At 50.9% G+C, this 27,360-nt stretch overlaps 1 protein-coding gene across 7 annotated transcripts in view; it reads left to right on the forward strand.

Moving 5' to 3' along the window:
• Positions 1-27,360, forward strand: part of ncoa2 (nuclear receptor coactivator 2) — a 55,051-nt gene that overhangs the window by 22,326 nt on the left and 5,365 nt on the right. For 2 of the 7 annotated variants that reach the window (XM_083680169.1, XM_083680168.1), the window contains exons 4-19: positions 1,266-1,438; positions 4,477-4,580; positions 7,600-7,777; positions 9,059-9,244; positions 11,380-11,481; positions 12,370-12,510; positions 12,758-12,905; positions 13,724-15,164; positions 20,547-20,745; positions 20,900-21,103; positions 21,970-22,197; positions 22,772-22,904; positions 23,245-23,413; positions 23,663-23,962; positions 24,774-24,851; positions 25,082-25,589. In XM_083680169.1, the coding sequence (XP_083536295.1) occupies positions 1,266-1,438; positions 4,477-4,580; positions 7,600-7,777; positions 9,059-9,244; positions 11,380-11,481; positions 12,370-12,510; positions 12,758-12,905; positions 13,724-15,164; positions 20,547-20,745; positions 20,900-21,103; positions 21,970-22,197; positions 22,772-22,904; positions 23,245-23,413; positions 23,663-23,962; positions 24,774-24,851; positions 25,082-25,589 (4,292 nt within the window). The remainder of the gene's footprint in view (positions 1-1,265; positions 1,439-4,476; positions 4,581-7,599; positions 7,778-9,058; positions 9,245-11,379; positions 11,482-12,369; positions 12,511-12,757; positions 12,906-13,723; positions 15,165-20,546; positions 20,746-20,899; positions 21,104-21,969; positions 22,198-22,771; positions 22,905-23,244; positions 23,414-23,662; positions 23,963-24,773; positions 24,852-25,081; positions 25,590-27,360) is intronic. The other 5 variants (XM_083680172.1, XM_083680173.1, XM_083680171.1 and 2 more) reach the window with 5 other exon arrangements.

Raw genomic sequence — 27,360 nt, forward strand, 5'->3', positions numbered from 1 at the left:
TCCTTTTGGAGGTCTGGAGATTTTTTAGATTAGCCGATTTGGCTTGGATTGAACCAGGATGGAGCAATGGGAGATGGTCGCACTTTCATTGGATGTTACATTCCGAGAACCCTTCCCCCACATGCCTGTAGTTGAGTGCTTGTTGTGATGTGCCGTCCTCTTTTCCGAGGGCTATTTTGCCTTTCCTTCTTTTTCAGTAGGACTATTTTGTTTGCTAGCTTTAATTTGCTAGCTTGTAAGAAAATGGAACAAAACCTAAAACAAATTCTGTCTTTTCTAGAAGTGTGCAAAATCTAGTCGATGAAGGCATTTGATTGGTTTGACGTGTGGCGATGTGTCAAACAGGTTTCCACCCCCTTTCTGCGAAAAAGGATTTCACCAGGCTTTCCAAACTAGGAACGCCTGGTCTCAATGAGGTTACTGCTCCAGTAACACTGTTTGACAGCTCAGGACTATTAGACTCACGCTCAGGATTGACTTCAGTTGGATGGTTTCACCTTTGTTTATGCATTCCAATTCCAGCATGTTACTCATAACCCAATAGAGCAAAAGGGCCCCACAGAAGTCTAGATCCTATGAATAGCTGACTGTACCCTCTCACCTGCAGCAGAGAGAAGTGAACACTCCACATTTACATAATTCATTCATAGAACAACAGAGATGTGTCATCTTTATTGATGCAACTTTCCATGCTTGCAAACAGAAAAGGAAAAAAAATGCTGAAGGGGCCAGATGTATATTTAGATTTGTGTGTGGTTAAAGTTTGACTCCCCCCTTTGTCTGCCCCAAGTCAAGGTTAGGAGTGGGTACTGTATGATGACTTCTCAGCATGAGCCAGAAGTGTAGCCTTTTCTCCACAGGATCTACTTATAAGTACTCCACGTAACGGAAAAATTGCCAATAGACGTACAAAGTTGCTCCATTTTCCCAGTGCTTTAGTTTTGATCAGAAAATTCATAGGCTCTTTGTGTACTTGAATGATCAGAAATGAGTGATGACATTGGAACACTGTAGTTCCTGTAGATTTCTCCTCTTTGATGTCTCCCTTTGTGTTCTCTGTCTCCCCTCTCTCCTGCTGTGAGCTGAATCAGGAATGTGGAGCTGCTGGCCTCTCTCTTTTTCTCTCTGTCTCTCTCTGTCTGTCTCTCTCTGTCTCACTCTGTCTCTGTTTTCTCTATCCTTGCGTTGTGTCACTGGACTTCTCCTCTCTGTCTCTCCTCTTTTTTAACTGTCTCACACTGGGCTTCTCCTTTTTGTCTCCGCAGCCCCAAGCGAAGCAACGAGAAGAGAAACCGCGAGCACGAGAACAAATACATCGAGGAGCTCGCTGAGTTGATTTTCGCCAACTTCAACGACATTGACAACTTCAACGTCAAGCCTGACAAATGTGCAATCCTGAAGGAAACTGTGAAACAGATTCGGCAAATAAAGGAGCAAGGTACCTAGGAGTGAACTATTGAACATCGCCACTCTGGCCGATATCGTTATTAGGCCACCTTTTGGTTTTGTGTCTGTGTCTGTCCATCGTTTCTTTTACTCTCTCAAGGCCACTGGATCAGCTATGAAGACATCAAGCGCCAAGCCATATCTCCCAGCCAAATAGATGCTTAGTCACCACCAAATTTGCAGCGTTTCCCCTAGAGTATTGTCCAAGGCCCCTCACCATGCTGAGGTGCTCTTAAGTGCAAAGGCCTCCCCGTTCAACATCAAGGGCCAATCAATATATTCGATTGAAACCTATAGAGACCTACAAGCCTGACTGTGTGTGTGTGTGTGTGTGTGTGTGTTTGATTGATTTCAGGCTGTGTTTAATTGTTGGGTGGGTAGGTAGGTGCTGGGTTGATTTAGCCATAGTGTTCAGCCTCTGTAAGTGAGTCAGACTGGCTGATGGTGTAGGTTGTCTGTGACTCACAGGCCCCTGGTTATGTAATGGTGAGCAATGTGATGCAAAAACGCACACAGCACACTGGCTACCGTCTGTCAATCCCTCCCTCCCTCCCTCCCTCCCTCCCCTCTTCATGCTAGGCTGGAGTGACACCCCTGCCTCCCTCAGAAGGCAGTAATGTGTGTTTGTACATCGACCACTGAGGGAAAGGGCTAAATAAGCCCTGGTTTGTGCTGTGTTCTGCTTTGTTCCCTACTCCACTCCAGAACCAACTCCTTATTACAGCTTCAGGTAGCAGCCGTTCCTCTCCTCCTCACCTCTTTTTTTGTTGTTTTTGTCCATGAAAGAAGGAAACCTTTTTTATCCGCTGTACTGTTCAACTTCCATTTGGACCTCCTTTTTATTCTTTTCCTTTTTTTTGTGGGGGGGGGGGGGGGGGGGGGACAGGGACAGGGGTGCATGTGTGTGACGGTGAGCTGTGTGGAAATAGTGTTTTTTCATCCTGTATGTTGGAGCATGGGATTCTCTTAAACATGAATGTAGTGGTTGGAATTAACCAATGTCAACGTACTAGTATGTATGAATCCACCCCCGCCACTTAGCCTAAATCACACAAATGTGGCACAACAAGCAGCTGAATGTTTAATCTGGAGCTCTTCAAGAGGATGTGATGCGCTTTGATGATGGCCTTTCAAAGAACTCCCTCCTAGGGGCAGCGGTTAATTTAGTTCTGTATGCTCATGTCGTGCTGTCTGCATACATTCACCTAATTGAAATCATGGTGGATTTGTGTTCCACTTACGCTGAGTTACTTATCTGAGTTGTCTAGAGCTTTCTGTCTTAATACAGTGTATGCAGGGTAATTGATTACTTGATGTGGTCTATTATTTAATAGCATAGCGGAGCATTTTATAGCCAGGGGAAATGCCGAGGCTCTATCTGCCAGCCCCCCCCCTGCCCACACACACACACACGCACTTCCGTTCAAAGTTCACTGTATTCTCAGGCATCGGCATGTTCAGTTGAGCCTGTTGTGCTTCTTAATAAGCGGGAAGCCCTAGTGGGGCAGTGGAGGTAGTTGGAGGGGCAACGGGCGGGGGTGGGGGTGGGGGCGTCAGGAGGAGACAGGGGGAGTGAGGCCGTGCTCTCAGTGTAGGACAGTGAGTGATGGGCCTGTACTCAGAGCAGCTGGGCTGGTTGACTGGGGCCCGCTGGGCCTGCAGAGGGCCTGCTGATACACACACCATTAACACTGAAAGAGACGAATGTGTGTGAGTGTGTGTGTGTGTGTGTGTGTGAGAGTTGTGCAGCACAGGGAAGCACACTGCCTCACCCTCGCCACCTCCATTCTCTCACACCCCCACTCGGATTCCATCGAAAAAATGTGCGTGCGTGTGTGTTTGCAACGCACAGTCACCACACGACTGGCTTCCCTCGGCCGCCTCTCTTCCACCCCTCCACTCGTCCCTCCCTCCTTCCCTCCTCCTCCTCCTCCTCCTCTCTCCCACTCCCCCTGGCCCCAAGTCCTCCTGATGGGGCTGAGCTTTTACCTTTTAAATCTCTCTCCCTCTCCCTCTCCACCATATGGTGGCACGGCACACTGGCGCGGTGTGACACGCTCTTCTACGTGGCGCTGCCGTTCCTCCCGCAGGCCCCCTGTATATAGACTCATCATCATCTCCCTCCTCTAGAAGTAGGGCAGATTGTGCTCTGAACATAAGGCTGCACCACACGGCTATTAACCCAATCACTCACATGAGGAAATGGGGGGGAGTGTCGCAGGTAGAGGATAGGATTCACTGTAGTTCTACTGTACGTACAGTACAGTATGTCCCATTGTGTTACCTTGAGGGCAAACCCCCATACCACACATACTACCGTAGAAACACGTAGCTGGACCTGTAGGTGAGATTCTGATTCTGTGAGTTCTGGAAAAACCTCATCTGACCCCCATAGAAGACGTGGACTTGGCCCAGTGGGCTTATTCCATGGAAATCACAACATGATTTGATATAGGCTAAGTTCCATAATGAGGCTTTTTAGGTTATGTATTTTTTGAGAACGTAGAGTGGTTTATCCAGCGTAGCATGGATGTTCCTGTTTAACCACTCAAACAGGACTTGTTTACTCTGTGGAGGAGGCCAATGTTCTCCGTCTTTCCATAATGGCTCTTTTTTTTTTTTGTGTGCGGTGACGATGACATCCATCTCGTGGCTGCTACCGGCGTGGCAGCTGCGTGCGCCCTCACACACACACACACACTCATTTACCGTAACCTTTCACCTCACCAGTTGCTAAGTGCCTGTGCCTGCTACAGTTGGCTGCTTGTGTGGTCATTTAAGCATGTATTGTGAACTCTGTGTGGTGTGAACTGAGATGTTAGAGGGAGGTTTTTGAGGTCAGAACTGTAGCAATAGGATTTCACACAGACACACACACACAAGGGAAAAATGTTTGCTTTTCATAACTGGATTGAATATTTCCTCCCCATTTGAATATATGTATATCCTTTATTAACTTAAGAGCATGCTGTTTCCTGTATGTCTGTGTCATCTTGTTTGGTGATTCTGATTGGGCTATCTCTCCAACAGAAAAAGCTGCAGCAGCCAATGAGGAGGAGGTGCAGAAGGCTGATGTCTCGTCGACGGGCCAAAGCCTGATCGACAAAGATGCCCTGGGACCAATGATGCTGGAGGTGGGTGGCGTCTCTTCTCTGTGGCCGGATAAATGGCAACGATGTCGAGCTAATGGCTACGCATTTTATAAAGGGGTATTCCACAAGACGTTTAACTGTATACTGAGTACTGACACTTGAAAGTTTCAAGTATCTACTTACTGTACAGCCTATTCCTCTTCCTAGACACTGTTTTAGGATGCTACCCTCAAAGCGTGGCAATTGGCGTTTCTAAACCTTAAGTGTTTCCAGTGAATGAATTTTCCTGTATCAAAGGGATACCCTTCCATGAATCTTTCTTTATCCCTTCAAGCTTTCAAATGAAAAAGCATCACGCTGTAAATCCATCATAGACGACATTGTCGTTGTTGCGTATGTGTGCGTATGTGTGCGTATGTGTGTGTGTGTGAGATAAAGGAGGAGAGCGGGTTGTTTCTGCCCTGGACTGGCTGTAAATCACTGGGCTGTGCAATGGCCCTGTTGTCCCGCGGAGGGCCACTGAAGTGCTGACGTCTAATGGCAAAGCAAGCAACAGCCCGGCGGATGAATCAGTCCATTCAGCCTCCCCCCACTCCCCCCCCCCCCCCCCCCTCTCTCTCACTCTCACTCCCTTCTTCCCTCTGTTCACTGCAAGATCTGTCCTGTCAGGGAATATTTATAGCTCTCCAGGTCCAGCGTCACTGAATCGACATGCAACTCATGCCTAAATATAGCTGCTGTAGCTGCCTGCCTGCCTGCTTTCCCATCTGTTAGCAGCCCACAAACGATAGCAGGGACCGGTGGTTTCACACCCACGCAGCCCCGGACCCCTCCGTCTGAGCTCATTAAAACTCCACACTCCACACAGACACTAGGCTGTCTGCAGGAAACTCACCCATGTGCACTCTGACCCCCTCACCAAGGCCCCGGCATGCCCGGTCTTGTGCCAGCTTTGGTCACACTGACTGACAAACAAGGCCTTGTGAAAACAGCATGCTTGTGGTTTAACCCCAGGCCCAAGGCCTGTTTTATAAGGCAGTGTACTCAAAAAGGGTTAAGTCCGTGTCCCTCAGTTGTCTCCGTTAGCGCTGTTAGCATGTCTTCGGGGAAGGGAGGGAGAGAAGCTAACAACCTCTCTCCCAGCAGGGGCTGTGACTGGCCAGGCAAGCAAGCAAACAGACAGACAGTCCCCGGGCCCCGCTGTACTGTACACTGGGTTACGCAACACTCTCATCTGGCAGAGGAGTGGGGTAGTTAGGAAGGGAGTCAGAGGCAAAGAAAGAAAGGGAGAGGGAGAGAAAGTGTGTGTGTTTGCTTGCCTCGCAACTTGCTTAGCGATGTTGATTCATGTCGCAATGCATGTTGAATCAGGGCATTTGAAATCAGAGAGTTGCAGAGCTAGTTTACACTGTTACATAAGACTAAATGTCTGAATAAAGGTGGGCTCTGGAGACTGCTTGCTCTAGATCTGTTTGCCTTGCGTGTCCATTACATGATCTCTCCTCACAGAAATACTGACCTGTTCCTCTTCTGCATTTGGATTCATTTGACCAATGCAATAGTGAATTGTTGTCGAGACAAAAAATAAACATCATTTTAAGTCGAACATTATGCAAAAAGCATCCTTTCAGACAGGCAGTAGCGGGAGGAGCCTTTTAATCAGTCCCTACTCGGCATGCTCCAGCCTCATGTTTGTGTTTGTGCCCAATAGGGAGGCCCGGAGTGCCTGTTCAGAATTAGTTCTCATTTCCTCTTCCTTCCTGAGACGTGAGGAGAAGTGCTGGCACAAGCCTCCCATCTTGACGCCAGTCAGCCAGCCAGCCAGCCAGCCAGCCAGCCAGCCAGCCAGCCATGTGTGCCTTTTACAGCTACAAACACCCCCCACCCCCAGGGGGCTAGTGCCATTTGATGGCCTCATTGACACCATCTTGTCTTTAATAGCTGACCCGGGGCTGTGTTTTTTCAATTATCCCCTCCTGCAAATACTGCCCTTATCTCCCCCAACATCAGCCTGCAGGCTCCCAAGCCTCTGTGGCAGCCAAGCTGGAAATAATGGGGAATCTCACCAGGTTTTCTCCCGACGTTGTCCCTCGGTCCTTCTCGGCTCTGCATGGGGAAGAGCAGCTGCTCCGCATAGCTCGGCTGCCTCCGTTCAACACAACACCACTTGAAGTCTGTAGGCTGGCAGGGGAGTGCAGTGTCTCCTACTTAGACCATTAAAGACGCCACCACCTGCTTCGCTCCACCACCCTCCTCGTAAAACCTTCTCTCTTCAATTGGTCTCGGTGGAAGAAGATTGGTTTTGGTGGCCTCTAGTTGCTGATTTTGAGTCCTTAGCATTTAGTTTGAGAGAGAATCTAGGGGGGGGGGGAACACCAGGAATGGGGATTTTGAGAGACAGAACGGGTCGTTTTCTTTCTTCTGTGGTAATTACAGCACTCCCATTGTGGATGAGCAGAATTAGAGAGTCAATGTACTGCTGCTTGATCGTTAGTGTCACACCATTGTCACACAGCTCACTCAATTAGTTCCTGGGCCTCAGCGCTTCGGCACTCACCAGAGATCTCATTGCATGCCTTCAGCCCCCGTGGCTTTATATCAAAACAACAATTATCATGCCCATTGTATTTCTAATAATGCTTTTTTTTTTTTTTTTTTTTTACTTTTCATTTCCAATAATTTCTAATGTTCTGTCCTTCTGCTAACGACGTCAAAGGCCAGCATTTTATTTTAAAAAAAGCAATCCATTGAAAGCTGATGTTTTCCTTTCAACGGAAGATTGCACCATTCGGAGGCTTTTATAAAACAGTCCTCCGTAGGGGGGGGAACACATTCAGATACTGGTATTGATGTGTATGATTTGTGTGCCTTACAGTGTCTCTGGGGAGATGTACTTGTAGTTCTTCGACATACTCATCTCCAACACCTCACAAGGTGCTCTGTCAAGCCCTCTCTTTCTCTGCTCTATCTGCTCTTGTGAGTCAATGCCCAAACAATCCATTGAAATCGATTGAAAACAATTGTCTAAAAACCCTCTCGTCTCCCTGCCTCTGTCCCTCAGGCCCTGGATGGCTTCTTCTTCGTGGTGAACATGGAGGGGAACATCGTGTTTGTGTCGGAGAATGTGACCCAGTACCTGCGCTACAACCAGGAGGAGCTCATGAACACCAGCGTCTACAGTGTTCTGCACGTGGGAGACCACGCCGAGTTCATCAAGAACCTGCTGCCCAAGAGTCTGGGTCAGTCTACATCTCGTAACTCCTCTTTCCTTCTACTTCTCCCTCCATCATCACCTCCTGCTCTCCTTCCAGTTCTCTCTCTCTCTCTGTGTCTCTCTCTGTCTTCCCCTCCCATTTGGCACTAATGCTCAGTCCCTCTCTTGCTCCCCATTCTTTTCTTCTAATTTTCTTCCCTTTTCCGCTTCTCTCACTCCTGTCAGTATTATTCTCTCAGTCTCTTTCTCCCTTGCGCCTCTCCCTCCCCTCTCCATTTTGCTTTCTATTTGTACTGCCCTCCTTTTCTCCCTGTTGATCTCTTATTTCCATGTTCCCTCTCCCTGGCTCTCTGATCTGCCTTTTTTTCTCTCTCTCTCTCTCTCGCTCCTGTCCCCTACATCTTTATTGCTCTCTCCTCTGCCCCCTTTCTATCCCCCCCCCCACTCATATTTCTCTCTCACTCCCATTCTTACTCCTTCTCTCCTCCCCTCTCTTATTCCCATTCTCCCCCCATCTCTCTCTCACTCTCTCTCCTCCTTTCTTCCCCACAAGAGGCGGTGGTAATGTATGTCAGTGCCCCCATCAGGATGTCTCTGTAGTGCTTCTCTGAAGCTCATGTCTCTGTGCTGGGTGGCACTGCAGAGCACCCTGGAAATGATCAGCAGCGGGGCTGTGTCCCAGATACAGGGGCTTATCAATGCGTGCTGAATGAGATCATGAACCAGATGGTGTGTGTGTGTGTGTGTGTGTGTGTGTGTGTGTGTGTGTGTGTGTGTGTGTGTGTGTGTGTGGAGATCGGCAAGGTCGTTTTAGAGGTCTTCCGTGGCATAGAGCTCAAGGTTCCAAGTGTTCATCAGACTGATCTTTTACCCCTCAAGTGTTTTCTCACACACTCTTGTCCTGTCTCTTCCTTCGGGCTGTGTCTCTCATTGCAAGTGTTGTCTGTTATCCTCTCAGTTATGCTTACTCTGAACAACCAGTACCGTTCTGCAGAAGTTCAAGTTGTCTAGTATTTACAAAAACACACTAATGACTGGAAGGGAAGGACGAGAAGCAGTGCTGTGCTTGCAGTATTTTCAACAAAAATAAAAAAAAGGGTGCCCTTTAGAGTCAAGGAGAAAGACTACTAAACTAAATGAGGATGGATATGAAGTAATGAAGTAAAATAATTCAAAACAGAAGCCATACCCCCCCCCCCCCCCCCAGGGTATTTCGCCAGGGTAGGTTTCAGTCACAATAATGACTTTCCCCCCCCCCCCCTCTCTCTCTCTCTCTCTCTCTCTCTCTCTCTCTCCGTCTCTCCAGTGAACGGTGTTCCGTGGTCCAGCGACGGTCCACGGAGGAACAGCCACACGTTTAACTGTCGCATGCTGGTGAACCCCCATAGCGACAACCAGGAGGAGCAGCACGACCACGAGGCCCAACAGAAATACGAGACCATGCAGTGCTTCGCCGTGTCCGAACCCAAGTCCATCAAGGAAGAGGGAGAAGGTACGCAGGGTTGGGGGCGAAGGGGGGGGGGGGAGAGGGTGACGGAAAGGAAGGATGGATGGATTTAAGGGTCGAAAGAGGGTATGGTACAACACCATGCATTGCATTGCCCTGAGCCCACGTTCATTGAAGAGGAGGGAGAGAGGGAAGGAGAGGAAGATATGGTTGATAGAAGGTATGTAAGGAGAGGGGGAGCAAGAGAAAGAAGAAAGGAGCAATGGATGGGTTAACAGGGAGAAGCGGTGAGAAGGAGGAGGGGGGGGGGTGAAGTGTGCATATAGCACCCCCACACAGTGCTTCGCCGTCTCAGAGCCCAAAGTCAAAGAAGGTACATTAGAAATGTATACATGTGGATTTCATGACAGCTCCCATCCCCTAAAGCCTTTCCACCGCCCTACATGTCTGCATAGGATGGCTGCCTGATTCTGAGACGCTTTCATTAAAGCCCATACATAATTCATGTACATTCCACATGAATGTCTTATGACACTAAATTAAATGATTTTAGACACACGGTATATAATTTCTGTTCAGCCCCACATATGGAATTACGAGCTCAACAGCATTTAATTGATAGTGGTTTTTCACGCTGTTTGAGCTCGTGGACTAATTGTGAACGGTTGTGAACCTAATGAACGATTGTGGACTAATTGTGATCTGTGGAGAAAGCAAGAGAAAGCATGAGTCCATAACCCTCTTTTTCCCCAATCCCCGCCTGCAAAACCCTCCTGTTCTCCCTGACCTTTTCCTAACCTCCACCTCATTGATGTATTATTATTATTATTTTACTATTATTATTATTAAACATTGAGATGGGAGAGAGCTTTGTTTCTTTCGCTCCTTCTTTTACTCCCGGGTTCAGAGTTCAACAGGTTCACGTCTGGCCTCAGGTTAGAACCCGTCTGTAGCAGACAAAACACTGACCTCTTTTGGGTGCATCTCTCAATCGCTGAAAAAAAATGCAATTAAGAATAAACCAGGCAATAATACCAGGCACACATGGTTTTTGCCTCTTTTTTTTTTTTTTTTTTTTTTTTTTTTTTTATAAATCTCAAAGATTTGCTTAGCAGGTGCAAGTGGTTTAGTAAAGCTGTTGAAGTTCTATCGTGCGTACCTTACTCACTTGAAGTGAGTATCACCAGGTGATTCAGACAGTCGATCAATAATAAGGTGAGATGGTTGTTGGTGTCTTGGCAGAGCGTGGCCCTCTTAGAGCGAGGAGAGGTGGTTAGAGACTAAAGCCTCTAGCCTTTGTGGCCGCTGGTCTCTCTCTCTCTCTCTCTCTCTCTCTCTCTCTGTGCCAGCTGTGTTGCCAGCCATACCCTGGCAGAGAGACCACCTAGGACACAGGCCAGAGGTGTGTGTGTGTGTGTGTGTGTGTGTGCGCAGGTCTACTTGTTGTGTTAGAATGGGTGTACTGAGCAGTCTCCTCATGCCAGGGAGAGAGTGAGGGAAGGAGAGAGAGCAGAGACCTGGAGATCTAAGGCTCAGACCACCCAAGAGGCCCTGTTTACAACTCAGGGAGTGAGATGTGGGATTCAGGGAGTGAGGTGTGTGTGTGTGTGTGTGTGTGTGTGTGTGTGCGTGCGTGTTCATTTTCTTTCTTCTAACCCTCTGTGTATGTGCTTGTGTCTGTGTTTCACACACTGGCAAGAGACAGTTGGCTGGCAGACTTTTTGGGGTCACTGTCAGTTGACAGTCAGTCAGTGCATGCTTGTGTGTGTGTGTGTGTGTGTGTGCGCGTGTGTGTGTGCGCGTGCGTGTGTCGGTCGACTGTCTGGTGTGGGTTTGTCTCCTTTAATGTGAGAGCAGGGGAGGGCTCATCAGTGGGAGGTGGCCCCGCATGGGAGCACAGCCAAAGTGACACACACACACACACACACCTCAAAGGTCACACTTCATCATGTCCCCCCGCCAGCTCCAGCTCTGCTGCCTCACAAAGGAGCACAGGCTGGCAATAACACACATTTCAATTTCTCTCTCTCCCACTCCCCCACTCTCTCTCACGATTTCCCCCCCCTCCCTCCATTCGTCATGCTCCCTGTGCCCTATATCTCTTTCCCCCCCATTCCTCCCTCCATCTCACCCCCCCCCCCCACCCCTCTCTCTCTCTCTCTCTCTCTCTCTCTCTATAGACTTCCAGTCGTGTCTAATCTGTGTGGCACGCAGAGTCCCCATGAAGGAGAGACCCATGCTGCCCACGCACGAGAGCTTCACCACCCGCCAGGACCTCCAAGGTAACCAACTCAAGCAACCAACCAATCACACAGCAGCTAGGCTCTATCGCCACATCATCTGACCAGGCCCGGCATTAGCCAATCACAAGGTCTTTTCGGCTGATACTGTGTAGGCAAGCAAAACCTATTCTAGACCTACCTGCTTTTCCTGTGCTGTGCCACCCGAACAGACATCAAGACCAAGAACCAGCTTGGGCACTGCCAAAGCTGTAGCTAGCTCTTTTTTAACCATGCCTCTTCTCAAGTCTCTTAACACACTACAGCCCAAACAATTTGAACACTGATTATATCCTTGGTAAAAGCCCGAAGGGAATCCACCACTTTGTACTTCCCTCCTCTTTCTACTCACTGGGTGGTAAAGTACATGTTGGGAGTGCTGGCATGTACGTAGGTGCAGACAGCTGTCTGTCTCTTACCTAGCCTTTGATGTACAGCCCGGGCAGTGCCTGTGTGTGTCTCTCTCACACACACACACACACACGCACACACGCACGCTGGTAGACATAGTCCTTCAGCTTATCTCCCAGGATAGAGGCTGTGTGTGTGTGTGTCTTAGGTGTAGTACTGTTCTTGTTCCCTAGTACCTGTCTGTTCAGGTGACAGGTCTTTAGTCAGTCCCAGCGGCTGTCACTCTCCCCTGCAGTCTGCCTGTCAACCCTTTAAACGCACCACTGCCTCCTTTTATGCCGGAAGAGGCTGACAGGGAACTACACTACATTACGTTGTCGAACAGCATGTAGGGGAGAGCGACCGTGCCAGCTACATTTTCTTGACACACACACGCACACACACACCCACACCAACAAGACCAACCGTCCCACACACACACACACACACACACACACACACACACACAGTGGCCTGACTGTTTTCCCTGTGCATGCGTAGGTAAGATCACGTCTCTGGACACCAGTCTGCTGCGGGCGTCCATGAAGCCCGGCTGGGAGGACCTGGTCAGGAGGTGTATCCAGAGGTTCCACTTGCAGAACGACGGGGAGATGTCCTTCGCCAAGCGCCACCAGCAGGAGGGTGAGACGACCCTGACCCATATTTAACTCAGGATATCATTTATCGCCTTGAAATACGACACAATGCACATGATCAACATGTTGACTTTCACATCCATGTTTTAAAGTGCCCGTAAAGCTGAAGAGGTCCGTATTCCAGTGTGTGTGGTCTATTAACCCTTCATATTGGCGTGTGTGTGTGTGTGTGTGTGTGTGTGTGTGTGTGTGTGTGTGTGTGTGTGTGTGTGTGTGTGTGTGTGTGTGTGCAGTGCTGAGACACGGCCAGGCGTTCAGCCCCATCTACCGGTTCTCCCTCTCTGACGGCACCATCGTGTCGGCTCACACCAAGAGCAAGCTGGTGCGCTCCCCTGCCACCAATGAACCCCAGCTTTACATGTCCCTACACATACTACAGAGGTATGTGTGCCCACCTACAGCTCTGTGTGTGTGTGTGTGTGTGTGTGTGTGTCTGTCTGTGTCTTGTAAGAGACAATGAGAGAGAGCTTAGGCATGTGCTAGCTTGTGTGCCTGTGTGTGCCTGTTCATGCCCCACAGCACTCCTCCTCGATTGGTCTCATATACATACACCTCCTGTGTGAGTATGAGTGTGCGCCCATGTGACTGCATGCATGCCATCAGTGCTGTGAGTAGCTGTGTCATGGGAGAGGAGTGTTACGGGGGGACTGAAGCAGAGACAGTAGAGTCTTGTGTGTGCGCGCATGTGAGGGGGTGGATAAACTTTGTTGGGAGCCTCGGAGGGGAATCAGGGTCTTCACACGGGGGGGGTCTTTATTCTTCCAACATGACATCTCTGATTCACTGGTATTCACACACCCTCGGAGCCACAGTGAAGTCTTTGTGTGGTAGTTAAACCCTGCCTGTGTGTGTTTGTCTCTGTGTCTGACTTATATAATCAACATTTATACAACAGTTTGATCAGAACGAGCGTTGCGATTGGCCGAGAGGCGTTCGAAGCCATGCTTTATTCCCTGATAAATTAACATCTTTGACAGGTTTTACCTGTTCTGTTACCACCATCTATCACAAAACAAATACTTCCAGCATTGTTTTCTTGTCCGAATTCTGTTTTGTTTTGTAACCGTTGTTACAGTGTTTCCAAAACAAAGCAGGCCGAACAACGCCCCTCAGCTGTGACTTTATTCACCATAAAACACAGCCTCTCTCGTGCCTTAATGCGTAAACATAACATGCGTTTTCTGTGTTGTTGTCTCCAGGGAGCAGACCGTATGCGGTATGGGCCAGGACATGGGCCCTGGTGGTCAGGGGACAGGGATGGGCCCCAAACCCATGACGTCGGCCCCCTCCATGACCCCTCCAACCCCAGGCAGTCTCTCAGGTGGTGGACCCCAAGGTCAGGACACCATCAGCAGCAGCAACAGCACGCCCTTCTCCCCTCCAGGCCCAAGAGAACCAGGGCCCATGGGGGGTCACATGCAGGGCTACCGCTACGGCTGCCCCCAGCCACACGGCCATCCCGGTGGCATGCAGCCTCCCCAACAGGGCCCCAACTGGAGGATGAGCAGCCCGTCTCGCGGCAGCCCCAGCCCAGCCGGAGGCCCCCACCAGGGCCAACAGAACTCTATGCTGTCCCCCAGGCACCGTGTCAGCCCAGGGGGGGCAGGGAGCCCTCGTGTGGTCGGAGGCCTGCACTCGCCCTCCCCTGTGGGGATGTGTGGCAGTGGGAGTGGGGCTGGTGGTGGTGGCGGTGGAGGTAGCGGTGGAGCGGCTAACAGTCATGCTAACAGCCACAGTTACACCAGCAGCTCCTTGTCGGCCCTGCAGGCCCTGAGCGAGTGCCACGGGGTCGGGCACGGGCATGGGCACCCGCACGCCAACACCATGGGGTCACCTGACAGGAAGATGGGCTCCCCAGCCGGTGTCACGGCAGGGTCAGGAGCCAACGCTCATATGATATCTAAACTGGGTGGTGGTGGAGGCGGTGGAGGCGGTGGTGGTGGTGGTGGTGGTGGTGGCGGCGGCGGCGGTGGTGGTGGTGGTGACTCATTTGGTGCTCACAGCGAGCAAGGACAGGGTCCGTGTGACCAGAGACAGACAGACAGCGGCCTGGCCGAGCCCAAGGAGGAGAGGGACGGGGCCGCAGAGGGGGGTCCGGACGCACAGAGCCGCCTCCACGACAACAAGGGCCACACCAAACTCCTGCAGCTGCTCACCACCAAGACGGAGCCCCTGGAGACACCCCTGTCCCCCAACGGAGGGGACGGCAAGGACCTCTCGGGGGGGCCGGCGGGAGGCCTGGGGGGACCCCACACCGCGGGGACCCCCGGCGGCCACGCCACCTCTCTGAAGGAGAAACACAAGATCCTCCACAGGCTGCTGCAGAACAGCACCTCGCCCGTGGACCTGGCCAAGCTCACGGCCGAGGCCACGGGGAAGGAGATGGGCCAGACGGACCAGGCGGGCGGGGGGGGCGGAGGCCAGGGGAGCTCGGTGGGCGCGGAGCTCACCCCCAAACAGGAGCCCCTGAGCCCCAAGAAGAAGGACAACGCCCTGCTACGCTACCTGCTGGACAAGGACGACTCCATGCTCAAGGACAAGGCGGCCAAGATGGAGCCCGGGGAGGTGAAGGTGGAGGGGGCCAAGATGCCCCACGTGAAGACGGAGAAGCAGGACGCGGGCTACGACCGGGCGGAGCAGGTGGGTGGTTCTAAAGATCTGTGGCAAGGCAGGGCAGGGGGCAGGGGGCAGGGCAGGAGGCAGGGCAGGGCAGCTCAATGGAGTATCCATCCATCTCTCTGTCTAGGTTTTTACTCTTAACACTTAACACTTGTGACGTCATATCCTGGACTATTTAGACAACATGACCCTCCTCTATCTACCCTGATGGTCTCGGGACTGTGTTCTAGATTGAGAAAAAGAGACCGTCGGTGTTACAGAGGGAGGGGCATGTTTTGTGGCCCATTTGCTGTTAAATGAGGCCTGTGTAACCAGCCTTCCCATTGGCCGAGCGCAGCCCCAAACTTTGTGGCCTGTGTTGAGTGCCCTGGTTGCCTTGTCTCCCTATCTGGCTGCTTGCGTGTTAATCTGGGTTAGAGAGCTGATGCTGGCTCCACAGAGCCCCAGATCAAGGCACGATGGTACAGCTACACACACACACACACACACACGCTATAAATGGTCCAGACTGCAGAAGATGGTCCACAGTATACACACACACACACGCACACACACACCCTAGGCGTGGTTCTGTGATGGCCGCTGTCTAGGCAGCACGGGCTCAGAGAGACCATCAGCCGGCTTCAAACAACTGTGACATTTGGAAAAGGCCCCCGCGGCACTCTGGGTATTTGATCTCAGTGGCGTTGGCCGGCACGGCCGGGATTGGCGAGAGAGAGAGAGAGAGACTCGGTATTGCCAGGTAACAGAGGAAGTGGACAATGCCAGTTTTTTTTTCTTTTTCTGTGGGGGCGGGCGTTTGCAGCCTCTCTGCCCTCATGGTTAGAGTAGGAGAGAAGCCTGTGTACTGTAGCCATTAGGAACAACTCTTTTCCTCGTCCTCTCTCTCTCTTTCTCTCACTCACTCCCAGTCTCTCTCTCCCTCTCCCTCTCCTCCTCTCTCTCTCTCTCTCTCTCCTCCCCATCTTTCTCTCCCTCCCTCCCATCCCCCCCCCCCCCCCTCTCTTGAGCGCTCTCGCTCTGCCGTATTTCCCTGGAAACAGCTCTGCTTTCCCATGCAGACAGTGGGGGGTGGTATCGAATGTGAAAGGCAGAGGAGGGAGGAGAGGACTGGAGTGTGTGTGTGTGTGTGTGTGTGTGTGTGTCTGTCTGGGTCCGTATGCAGAAGGGAAACGAGGGAGCCGATTAGACAGACAGAGAGTGAGATGATGATGATGATGCTGAGAGAGGGAGAAGGATAGAAAGCAAGCAAGAAAGAAAGAAAGAAAGAGTGATGATTGGAGTGTAGATTCCCCCAGCAGGAGTGTCCAGCCTCGGCAGGCACAGTGAAAATGATGAGCCATATGCTACTGCATGGCCCCACTGCTACCATGGCGATGGAGGAGAAGGGGAGGAGGAGGAGGAGGAGGGGGAGGAGCAGCACCAGCAGCAGCAGCAGCAGCAGCCAGGGAGAGAGTGAGAGAGTCCAGATCAAAGATGGTTTTAGATCCAAGAGGGCTCACTCACCAGGGGCTTCCTGGTTGGAGCCAGAATGAGGTTAAGCAGAGCAAAGTCCTTAGGTTAGAGCAGACAACCAATGGAGGAGGAGAGAGCGCTGGTAGAGGGTGTACGAGTCGCTGTGCTGTTAAATCCTCCCCTCTGCATGTCTTAAACTACCACCGTCAAAAATAAAAGGGGGGGGGGGGGGGGGGGACTCCCAGCTTTTCACAGTTGGAGAGTGATTAAAGCACTTAAAAGCATTTTTACAGCGGGAGGGGCGTTTTGGTGAATGCCAATTTACCGGCAGGCAAAAAAAAATAGAAAGAAAAATATTCCCTCGAAATGATACACATTTGTTTGTCAGCTCGGAAAGAGGGAGCTGTTAGACGTTAAGTATGCCTGTGACTTCATTAGAAGCTGTTCCACTTGTGCGAGTGAGTGAGTGGGTGTCTGGGTGTCTTCTCTTAATGGGAGAATCGCTGCTTGGCCACGTGTGTAAAGCGTACTGTTAACGTCCCCCCTCCTCCATCATCCCTCTCCCTCTCTTGCCCTCCTCCCTCCCTCTTTCTCCGCGCCCTCCCCCCCCCCCCCCCCCCCCCCCCCCCGTCTTTGTTTGAGTGCTGAATTATTGATGGATCGAGCAGAGCTAAATGAGAAATCAGAGCAGAGAGAAGAGGAGAGTGGTGGTTGAGGTTGAGGTTGGGGCTGGAGCCGGGGCTGGAGCCGGGGGCCTAGCTCACCTCTCTGAGCAGCCTGGCCTGGAGGGCTCCATTTGGGCCTTGGGGAGACAGTAACAGACAGTGTTATCTCTGTGATACCAGGGTGTGCCTGCGCTCCTCCACTTATCCTAGGCCTCCTAAACAGGATTGAGAGCAGAAGGTAGCAGAAACACCCAAGTCTGTACTGGTCTCCCCCCTCTTTTTGCCTACCTACTTTAAAAGAGCGTGCGTGTGTGCGTGCGTGTGTCTCTTTGTCCTTCTAGATTAGATAGCCCTAATGCAAAAATTTGTGTTGTCCCCCTCTTAAGGTTGTACATATATATTTTGCACCCTCTCCGCCCCCGCCCCCCCCCCCCCCACCTCTGTGTCTCTTTACGATACAAAATCCAGGCCTATCAACCCCCCTGACCTCCTGTCCTCATATGAGACAGAGCAGTTGTTGGTGGGGGGGGGGGGGGGGGGGGGAGGAGGGAGAGGTGACATGTTCACCTCTCCTGGCATCCGGAGCTCGGAGCTTAGCCAGAGACAGGTGTTCCTGGGGGGTGGGAAGAGGACTTCATTAGTGTCCTCTATGACCCTGCTAGCGCCCCCTAGAGCAGCCTCCCTGACTCTGTCAAGACAGCCAGAGGGCTGTGTGTGCATAGCTGACATTTTAACTGTTGTCCAAACACCGGGTCAGGTCTAGTTGATGGGTTTCATACCTCGGTCCACCCCCCTCCCCCCCATCCCCCAATGTGCTGTGGCTGGGTTGGATCCATGTACTATATACACTGATTTGTGGTATGTTGCCGTAGCCTTACAGGTCTTTTTATTTTCAAGGTCAGAATCCGATCTGCGAGGCTTTAGGTGGGTCACCAGCACTAGAAGGAGTCGGGACTCCCTTGTGAAAAAAACACCCTGATGTTGTTTAGTTTTTTAATGGACGAGGGCTGGTCACTCACTGCCAGCTCTGCTTCCTCCCGCTGCGCTCTCGTTTCTCCTTTCCTGTAAGCTGGCACGGTCTGGGTCAGAGACGCCATGACCCCCCTAGTCAAACTGGCACAGTCCTCCTTCAGAAAAGGGACATGAATATTAGAAAATCATTTATTTGGGGGGGGGGAAGGGGAAGGGGACCTGATTTTTAAATAATGATTTAAAGCTTGATTCTTGAAAGATAGAAAGAAATGATGAGTTAATCCACAGCGAGGTCTTGGATGACATCTCCCTAACTGGCGGAGTCATTGTTGAGAAAGTGACGTAGGCCTGCTTGCCTACAAGGTCTACATAGGCCTACTTAACTGGCATAACAACGGTTAGATCAAGAAACGACCTTCCCAGAGAGGGAGTTCAACATGGATCCCATCTGCTCAGTGTTTTCATCATGCATTTTTAATAACTGGGAATTGTATGCATGCACGGTTGTTTCTAATGATGTTATATGCTCCAATGGACCAATAACTCAGTTGAGGAGTCGCTACTGTTTATATAGTGCATTACTGCTAGCTGTAAACAGAGATGCAGAGAGAGAGAGAGAGAGAGAGAGAGAGAGAGAGGAGGAGGGGGAGGGGGGGGGGGGGGGGTGAGCGGAGAAAAAGGATGGAGAGAGAGAGCGATGAATGAGATGAGAAGCAGGAGAGAGGAGGAGAGGGATATGGAAATGGAGAGAGAGGATAGAGGAGAGAAGAGAGGAGTGGAGGGGAGAATTGAAAAAGGGAGAAGAGGGGAGGGGGAGATTTGAGCATTCAGGAGCATTACATCATTCCTGACCTCATTAGGGCTCCTCTCCCTGCCCACATCCTGTCTGCAAGCACTGGTGTGTGTGTGTGTGTGTGTGTGCGTGTCCCGTGCGTGTGTGCGTGTCCCGTGCGTGTCCCGTGCGTGTGTGCGTGTCCCGTGTGTGTGTGCGTGTCCCGTGTGCGTGTCCCGTGTGTGTGTGCGTGTCTGTGTCTGTAAGAACACAGCCAGCAGACAGGGCTCTGGACAGAGCAACTGGATATACCTGTGTGTGTGTGTCTGTGTGTGTTAAGCTGCGGCATAAGCAGAAGGAGGCTTTACTGTTGAAACACCACCTTGGGTCTCTATTCATCTGGCCATGTCTAGGCTTTTCTCACCGTGTTCCGGTCCAGGGACTACTTCAGTCCTGCCTCCATTCCTAATCCATTTAGCAGCCCTGCTAGTGCCTGTGTTTGTCATAGTGAGCTGTAACAGAGACATCCAGTCTAATGCCCTCTAGTGGCGGCTCACAGACACTGCAACTTATTTACTCACAGCCCCCCCCCAAAATGTTTTATCCTATCTTGACATGAAGACTCATCTGACTGTTCTATCTTCTAGACTGTTCTGTTTTAGACACAGAGACGACAGAGTGAAAAGTGTGGTGGGGGGCTGGGGGGGGGGGGGAGTAAAGCTGGGCAAATTGTAGCAGAGACGTTATCTGCCCTAGACAGACTCTGGTAGCACTGGGGGGGAAGGGGGGCAGTGGGAGCTTTGGCAACAACCAACCACTTCATACCACGTTGTTATTCACTGGTATTCTTCATCTAAAAACAGAAAAGTTAAAACATGTCAAACCATGGAGCCAGTGTCACTGTTGTACTCCAGTCACTAGCTGTGTGTCTGTGTGTGTCTGTCGGTAGATGTGGGACAACAATGTGTGTACGAATATCAGGCTTTGCTCCTAATATGTGTTGTTCAAATATCCAAGAGTAGGAAGAAGGAGAAGAAAGAAAAAAAAGCAAATGGACTTGTTTTCTTTGTGCCCAGAGAGTGGCAGCGATAAGCAGTGAGAGTGGTGTGTTATTCTGATAACCTCCTTTTTAAGTCAATGTGAAGTCTCTGGCCTAGATTTGGTGAAAGTGGTGCATTTTCAGCCAGGGGTAGATTGAGAGACCGTAGGAATGGCATGGCAGAGCAGAGCCCTGCTGTTGCTCTCTCACTCCCTCTCCCAGATAAAGGAGGGCTTTCTGCTGCTGCTGCTACTGCTACTGCCACACGTGTCTGACCTCCCCCCTGTTCAAAGTTTGTTTGTTTCCTGGAAATTATTTTGTTATTGCTTGTGTCATGGTCATATTCTTCTGTGTGTGTGTGTGTCTGTGTGTGCGTGCGTGCGTGCCTCTACCGTACACACAACATTTTGTTTGTTTAGATAATTGTTTGTGTGTTGTGTTTGTGTTGTGTGTTCTCACCCTCTTCCCCCCCCCCCCCCCTCCCTCCCCCCCTCCTCCAGTCGTCAGAGCTGGATGACATCCTGGAGGACTTGCCCCAGCTGTTCTGTGAGCCGCGGCCCGTGTCCCTGCCTAGCGCCCTGGACAAGCAGACCATCATCAACGACATCCTGCAAATCACCGCTGAGACCAACCCTGCCATGGCAACGCAGCAGCAGCAGCAGCAGCAGCAGAGGGGCATGCCCGGCATGGGTCCAGGCAGTGAGTCTCACACACGGTTTACTGTGTGTCACTGAAGAATTTTGGTGCAGTTTATTTGACCTTGTATTTCCTTCCATTTTGTATTTTATCATCCATGACGATACATTGTCACTGTATCTCGTACAACCCTTTTTGTGTGTGTGTGTGTCTCCAGACTTTGGCGGTCCAAGACCAGGCCAGCCAGGCAGAGGTCTGCCTGTGAGGAGTGTGTCCCTGGACATGAACTTGTCCTCCCAGCCCCCCTCGGGAGCGTACCCCCCCATGAGGACCACCAGCCCTTACACACTGATGCAGCAGCAGCAAGGCATGGTGGGAAACCACACCATGATGGCCAATCAGACCAATCTGGTCAACGCAGGTGGGTGGAGTCTGCTGGAGAAACGGGGGGGGGGGGGGGGGGGGGTTGTTGTTAGTGAATGGGTTGTTTGGCGTTATGACAGTAAAGTCATACTGTCATAAAGTCGTTCCTGATACGGTGAGTTTCCCACCGTATCAGGAACCTTCAACCTCAACGAGTCGATTCCTCTCTCGTCATCAGTTCAAATTTAAATTCCCCCCTCTGGCGTCACCAAAGCCGTCCCCCAGAGTGAGCAGACCAGCACCCGCCTCCTCATGCATTCAGATCTGCGTGCGGTCCGACACGCTAAACCCATGTGACGTACTAGTGCTGTTCGTACGCGGTATCCATTACGTACCCACTCTCACTCTGACACGGTAGGGGGGCTGTGACACGTCACTGCAGGAGTGAGTCACTTCCTGAGGCAGGAAGCCTGAGGGTCACCCACACACAAGGGTACACACCTAAGCAAAGGTTCCCCGCTTGTGTAGCTCTCTACCATGCTGTCTGCGTGGTCACCACCCTGCAGCTCTCTACCATGCTGTCTGCGTGGTCACCACCCTGCAGCTCTCTACCATGCTGTCTGCGTGGTCACCACCCTGCAGCTCTCTACCATGCTGTCTGCGTGGTCACCACCCTGCAGCTCTCTACCATGCTGTCTGCGTGGTCACCACCCTGCAGCTCTCTACCATGCTGTCTGCGTGGTCACCACCCTGCAGCTCCAGATAGAGAAGTGCAGAGGGAAATTCTTCCTATGCTGCCCCTGTTCTTCCGCTTTTCTTCTCCTCTTCTCTCTCTCTCACTTTCATTCTCACATTCACTCACTCTCTCTCATACTCACTCACTCACTTCATCTCTCCCTCCCTCCCTCCCTCCCTCCCCTCCAGGTCTCATGGGTGGTCCTCGGGCAGGCATGCAGCAGCAGCAGCAGCAGCAGGAGGGTTGGGGTCCCCAGGGTCACAGCGGCTCCGCCTCTGCCCCTCCTCAGGGAGCTCCCGGCCAACAGGGGGCACTCCACACACGCATGGGCCCCAACGCTGGCCCCGGAGGCCCCATGAGGTCCAACAGCCAACCAGGGCCCAGGCAGATGCTGCAGTCCCAGATGATGGCCAATGGTGAGCCAATCGCTGCCCCTACTTCGTTAGTGTCATTTTTTATTTTTTATTTAACGGTGTCGGCCAACCGGCAATGTTTATACGTATATTTACTCATCTCATCATAGGTCACCATGTTTAAAACAACCCTGCCTCGAACCACAGTCCAGTCTTTCACCCCGGGGGTGTGTGTGGCTTGTTAGAGAACATAGAAACACACACACACACACACACACACACACACACACAGGAAACCAAAACAAAGTCGGTGACCTGATAAAATCTGTGACTCACAGAGATGCGATGACTGCCACCTGCAGGCCATCTAGGGAATGACTCGTGACACACTTAAGAAATGAAGTCTCGTGGCCCGGTACGGGCCAGTGGCCTAGCACAATGACCTGCAGCGCACACATACAATATGCGTTAGGGTTCGAAACCGGCCCATGCCCTCCAGACATACCCTCTCCGCCTTGTCTTTCTATACCATCTTTATCCAATACAAATAAAATACACGAGTGGGACAGCCCTACCAAAAAAAAAAAAAAAAAACCTTTAAGAAATGAAGTGTAACCAGTGGTCCTCATCTCCATAGCAGCCCAGTCTGGTATTGACATGGGCATGGCCACCCACCAGTTCTCCCAGCAGCAGGCTCCACCCAACCAGACGGCTCCGTGGCCAGACAGCATGATGCCTATCGAGCAGACCCCCTTCGGGAACCAGAACAGGTAAATGTTTTCTATGTGTTTTTAAAGGTATGTGTTTACTGGCCTGCACAGAAACTAGACACATTTGTCGGTTCATTCGGGAATCTAAATCGGCTACATTTTTGTGTGGAAGCAGTATAGCACTGGCTACAGACGCAGCAGGTACACACACACACACACACACACACACAAGGTTAATGCTACTGCTATATGCACAGAGAAACACACATAAAGGGGCTAGCACTACTTGTGGATATAGGTATTTTAGTGTTTTTTTATTAACTCTTTCTCTTTTTGAATTATTGACTATAACCACAAGTGATATTTGGATGGCCCTAACCTCCACCCCCCTCCCCCCCAGGTCTGTGTATTCAAACCCCCAGGAGGAGGTGTTGTGTGGGCCAGGGCCTGGTGACGGGGGTCCGTCAGACGAAGGGGCTCTGCTCTCTCAGCTCTACACCGTGCTCAAGGACTTTGACGGCCTGGAGGAGATCGACCGAGCCCTGGGCATCCCTGCTTTGGTAGGCCAGGTGAGATTAATAACCTAGCTCCCACTTCCTTCAATCCTCACTTTCTGTTTCTTCACCCACTATCAATTTGAATCTCTTCTGCCTCCCTACCTCTCCTCTCTTTGTTCTCTCCCTTGTCTCTCTCTCTCTCTCTGTTTCTTTCTTTGTTAAACCTCTCAGCCTCTTGTATCTTCTACTGTGTGTGTGTGTGTGTGTGTGTGTGTGTGTGTGTGTGTGTGTGTGTGTGTAATGTATTCCTGTCCTCTCCAGGGTCAGTCGGTGGAGCAGGAGCAGTTCTCCCAGGACCCCTCCATGATGCTCGACCAGAAGCCCCCCGTCTACGGCCAGCAGTTCGGCCCCCTGCCCCCCCACCTGGCCCAGAGGGGCTACCCCGGGCCCGGTCCCATGCAGGACCCTGGCTTCCACCCCATGGCCGGTCAGATGGGCCCGCGGCCGGGCTACCCCATGCTGAGGATGCAGCCCCGGCCCGGGCTGCGGCCCGCCGGGGTGGTCCCTAGCCAGCCCAACACACTACGGCTCCAGCTGCAGCACAGGCTACAGGCACAGCAGGTACACACACGCAGCTAACACACACACACACACACACACACACACACCGCTAACACACACACAGCTAACACACACATACACAGCTAACACACACATACACAGCTAACACACACACACACGCAGATAACACACACCCACACACACACACACACACAGCTAACATACACACACACAGCTAAGACACACACACACACACACAGCTAAGACGCACACACTCACAGCTAACACACACATACACAGCTAACACACACACATACACAGCTAACACACACACACACACAGCTACCACACACACACACACACACACGCAGCTCACACAAACACACACAAGGCTAATGGTATAAATGACAGCATATTCATAGAAGCACCAAGACAGAGAAGCGTGGAGTCATCCGAGGTGACGGTGAGCCACACAGACCCGTGGTGGTCTACCTCTGACCTACGTAGATGTCACTGTGTTAGCAGCAATGGTGTACCTTGATCCCAGATGTCTCCTCTCCACTTTGATGCAACCACACCGAGAGAGAAAGAGGCTGATCGATAGCGGTTGCGTTGCACACACAGATAGTGTGTGTGAACTTGAGGAGGGGGGGGGGAATGACATTTTGGCAGGTCGCTGTCTCGTCCCCTCGTACGTGTGGTCTAATAGGTCACCGCTCTGAACCGCAGGTGGGGTATGCCGCTCTGGCTGCCATCTGCTGGCCAGCGAGGGGAATGTCTGGACAGGTCTGAACACATTGCTGCTTCCCTGTTCTCTAAAGACCCATCTTCTTCTTTCTCTTCTTCTCCTCCTTACACCCCCTTTCCCCAGAACCGCCAGCCAATGATGAATCAGATGAGTGGCGTGTCAAATATGAACCTACCTCTAAGGCCCAACACTCCCAACCAGGTGGGTCACCCGGACGGGGAAACAACGTGGTCAAGTGTATCGGTTTTTAAGACGACAATTTGTTGTCCTCGCTCACGCGGCCGGTGTTCATGGAGCTCTCACGCTAACTTGTTATTTGCTCTCTCTCTCTCTCTCTCTCTCTCTCTCTCTTTCTTTATTTCTCTTTCTCTCTCTCGTTCCCCACTCTTCCCACTCTTTCCCGCTCCCTCCCTCCCTCCCTCTCGGTCCAGGGGACCATCAATGCTCAGATGTTGGCCCAGCGCCAGCGGGAGCTGCTCAGTAACCACCTGAGACAGAGACAGCTGGACCAGCAGAGGCAGCAGCAGCAGCAGGTCCAGCAGCAGAGGAGCATGGTGATGCGCGCCCAGGGCCTCAACCTACCACCCAACATGGCCGCCGCCGCCACCGCCGCCACCACAGGCCTATCCGGAGGCATGAGTAACCCGCGGATCCCCCAGGGCAACCCCCAGCAGTTCCCCTACCCGCCCAGCTACGGTACCGGTACAGGCCTGGCGTCACCCCCTCCCCCCACCAGCCCTTTCTCCTCCCCCATCTCTCCCAGCCTGCCCTCTCTCCCCCCCAACCCCCAGCTCCACGCCCACGCCGCCCTGCATGGCTCCTCCCAGATGTCTCTGGCTAACCAGGGGATGATGGGAAACACAAACATGATGGGCGGACAGTATGGGGCCGTAGTCAGCCCCCAAATGCAGCACAGTGCCTTTCAGTTTCCCAACTCAGGTACTGGACCCCCCCCACACCCCCCTCTGTTACTGTAACCCCTTCTGTTACTGTACCCTCCTCCCTCTCTCTCCCCCTCCCTCTCGTGTGTGTGTGTGTGTGTGTGTGTGTGTGTGCGTGAGTGCGCGCGTGCGTCCAGTCGCACAGCATTACATGCTTAAAGTAGTGCTCACCCTCATCTGACCATGATGCACTAAATTGATAACTAAATGTATCAACAACGATCATTGAAATCAAATAATGATCTACAAAAATGATCATTAACAGTCGGTTCCAGTGATCAATCATCTCTGAATTACTGTCTTACTCCCCATCATTGTACAACAGCCTTTCCAAAATGGTCTCTTCAGAATTAGACCATAACACGTCAGTTCCCCTAGAGGGCAGTAGATGCTCGTACCATAGAAATGCCATCTAATTCTGTGGTGCCTTATACTTGAAGTAGGTTACTGTGCTTTTTGTGAATAGATTTTAGCGACTCTAGCAGCTTAATGTGTCAGAGAATTATTATTATTGTTATTATAATTATTATTTCTGACTGGTTTTTGTATCAGGAAAGGCGTAAATCTAATTAATAATCCCTTTATCTCACCAGTGTGATGATCCATATAATACCAGGTTAATCTGATAATCCTGTGTGTGATAATGCTGTCCTGCAGCGCCATGTAACGTGTGTGATCAATCCCTCACACCTTCTCTGATTGGCTGATGGTGTTGGCCAGCGGGTTGGTTCAGAGCTGTTTCCTCCTCTAGAGACCAGTCTCCCTCTCTCCCTCCCTTCCCTCCTTTATTTGCACACTACCTCGTTCCCTCACTCTCTACCCTACTCCCTTGGCTGCTCACACTAACGTGCATGTAGTGCTCCCTCCTAATGCCTGCCCAAAAACCCTAACATCCTGAGCCTAAACCCTAACATCCTGAGCCTAAACCCTAACATCCTGAGCCCAAAAACCCTAACATCCTGAGCCTAAACCCTAACATCCTGAGCCCAAACCCTAACATCCTTTCTTATGACTTCTGATCACTTAGGAATCCTAACCATCTGCGATGGACCTGACAACGGAGTGACGATTTAACTGTTTTGACATTTAATCAAAACAGCAGTTGTTTTTTTTTTTTTAACAATAGTTTATTTGAGTAGGGACAGATACCGTTAAACATTGACACATTGAGTCATGAAGAGTCAGATGCATTAACTTACAGCATCAGTCCCTAGTTGGAACATTAGATTCTGTGAAACAAGATGATAATCAATCGGTCGATTGATCATTTACAATCATTAGCTGCTATACGTTCAACCTGGTTGCATGTGTGTTCATATGTCTGTATATATATATATATATATATATATATATATACATATATATATATATATATATATATATATATATATATATATATATATATATATATATATATATATTATATATTATATATTAGAATTCATTTTGGATTGTTTTCTGTACCGTACCTTTCAGTATGTGTAAGGCCTCTCTTGTGGGGTATCACTATTGTATGTGATTTATTTACTTGTTTAATTTTTATTTGGTTGAGACCATTTGTCGACTTTTGCTAATGTGTGACCGTCTTTAAGGCTTGAACATACAACCTTAATGATACAGGATATATAACACACGACAGTACAATCACACTTACTGTGCTGTAGAGATTGCATGTATGAGACATTAAAACATGGAGCACATATCAGTATGAAGAATTAACCCAGTTCCCTGGTTAAAAAAAATAATAAAAAAAAGCAGGTAGTTGATGT

Source organism: Argentina silus (genome assembly GCF_951799395.1).
Source record: "Argentina silus genome assembly, chromosome: 1".
In the NCBI taxonomy this organism is placed as follows: domain Eukaryota; kingdom Metazoa; phylum Chordata; class Actinopteri; order Argentiniformes; family Argentinidae; genus Argentina; species Argentina silus.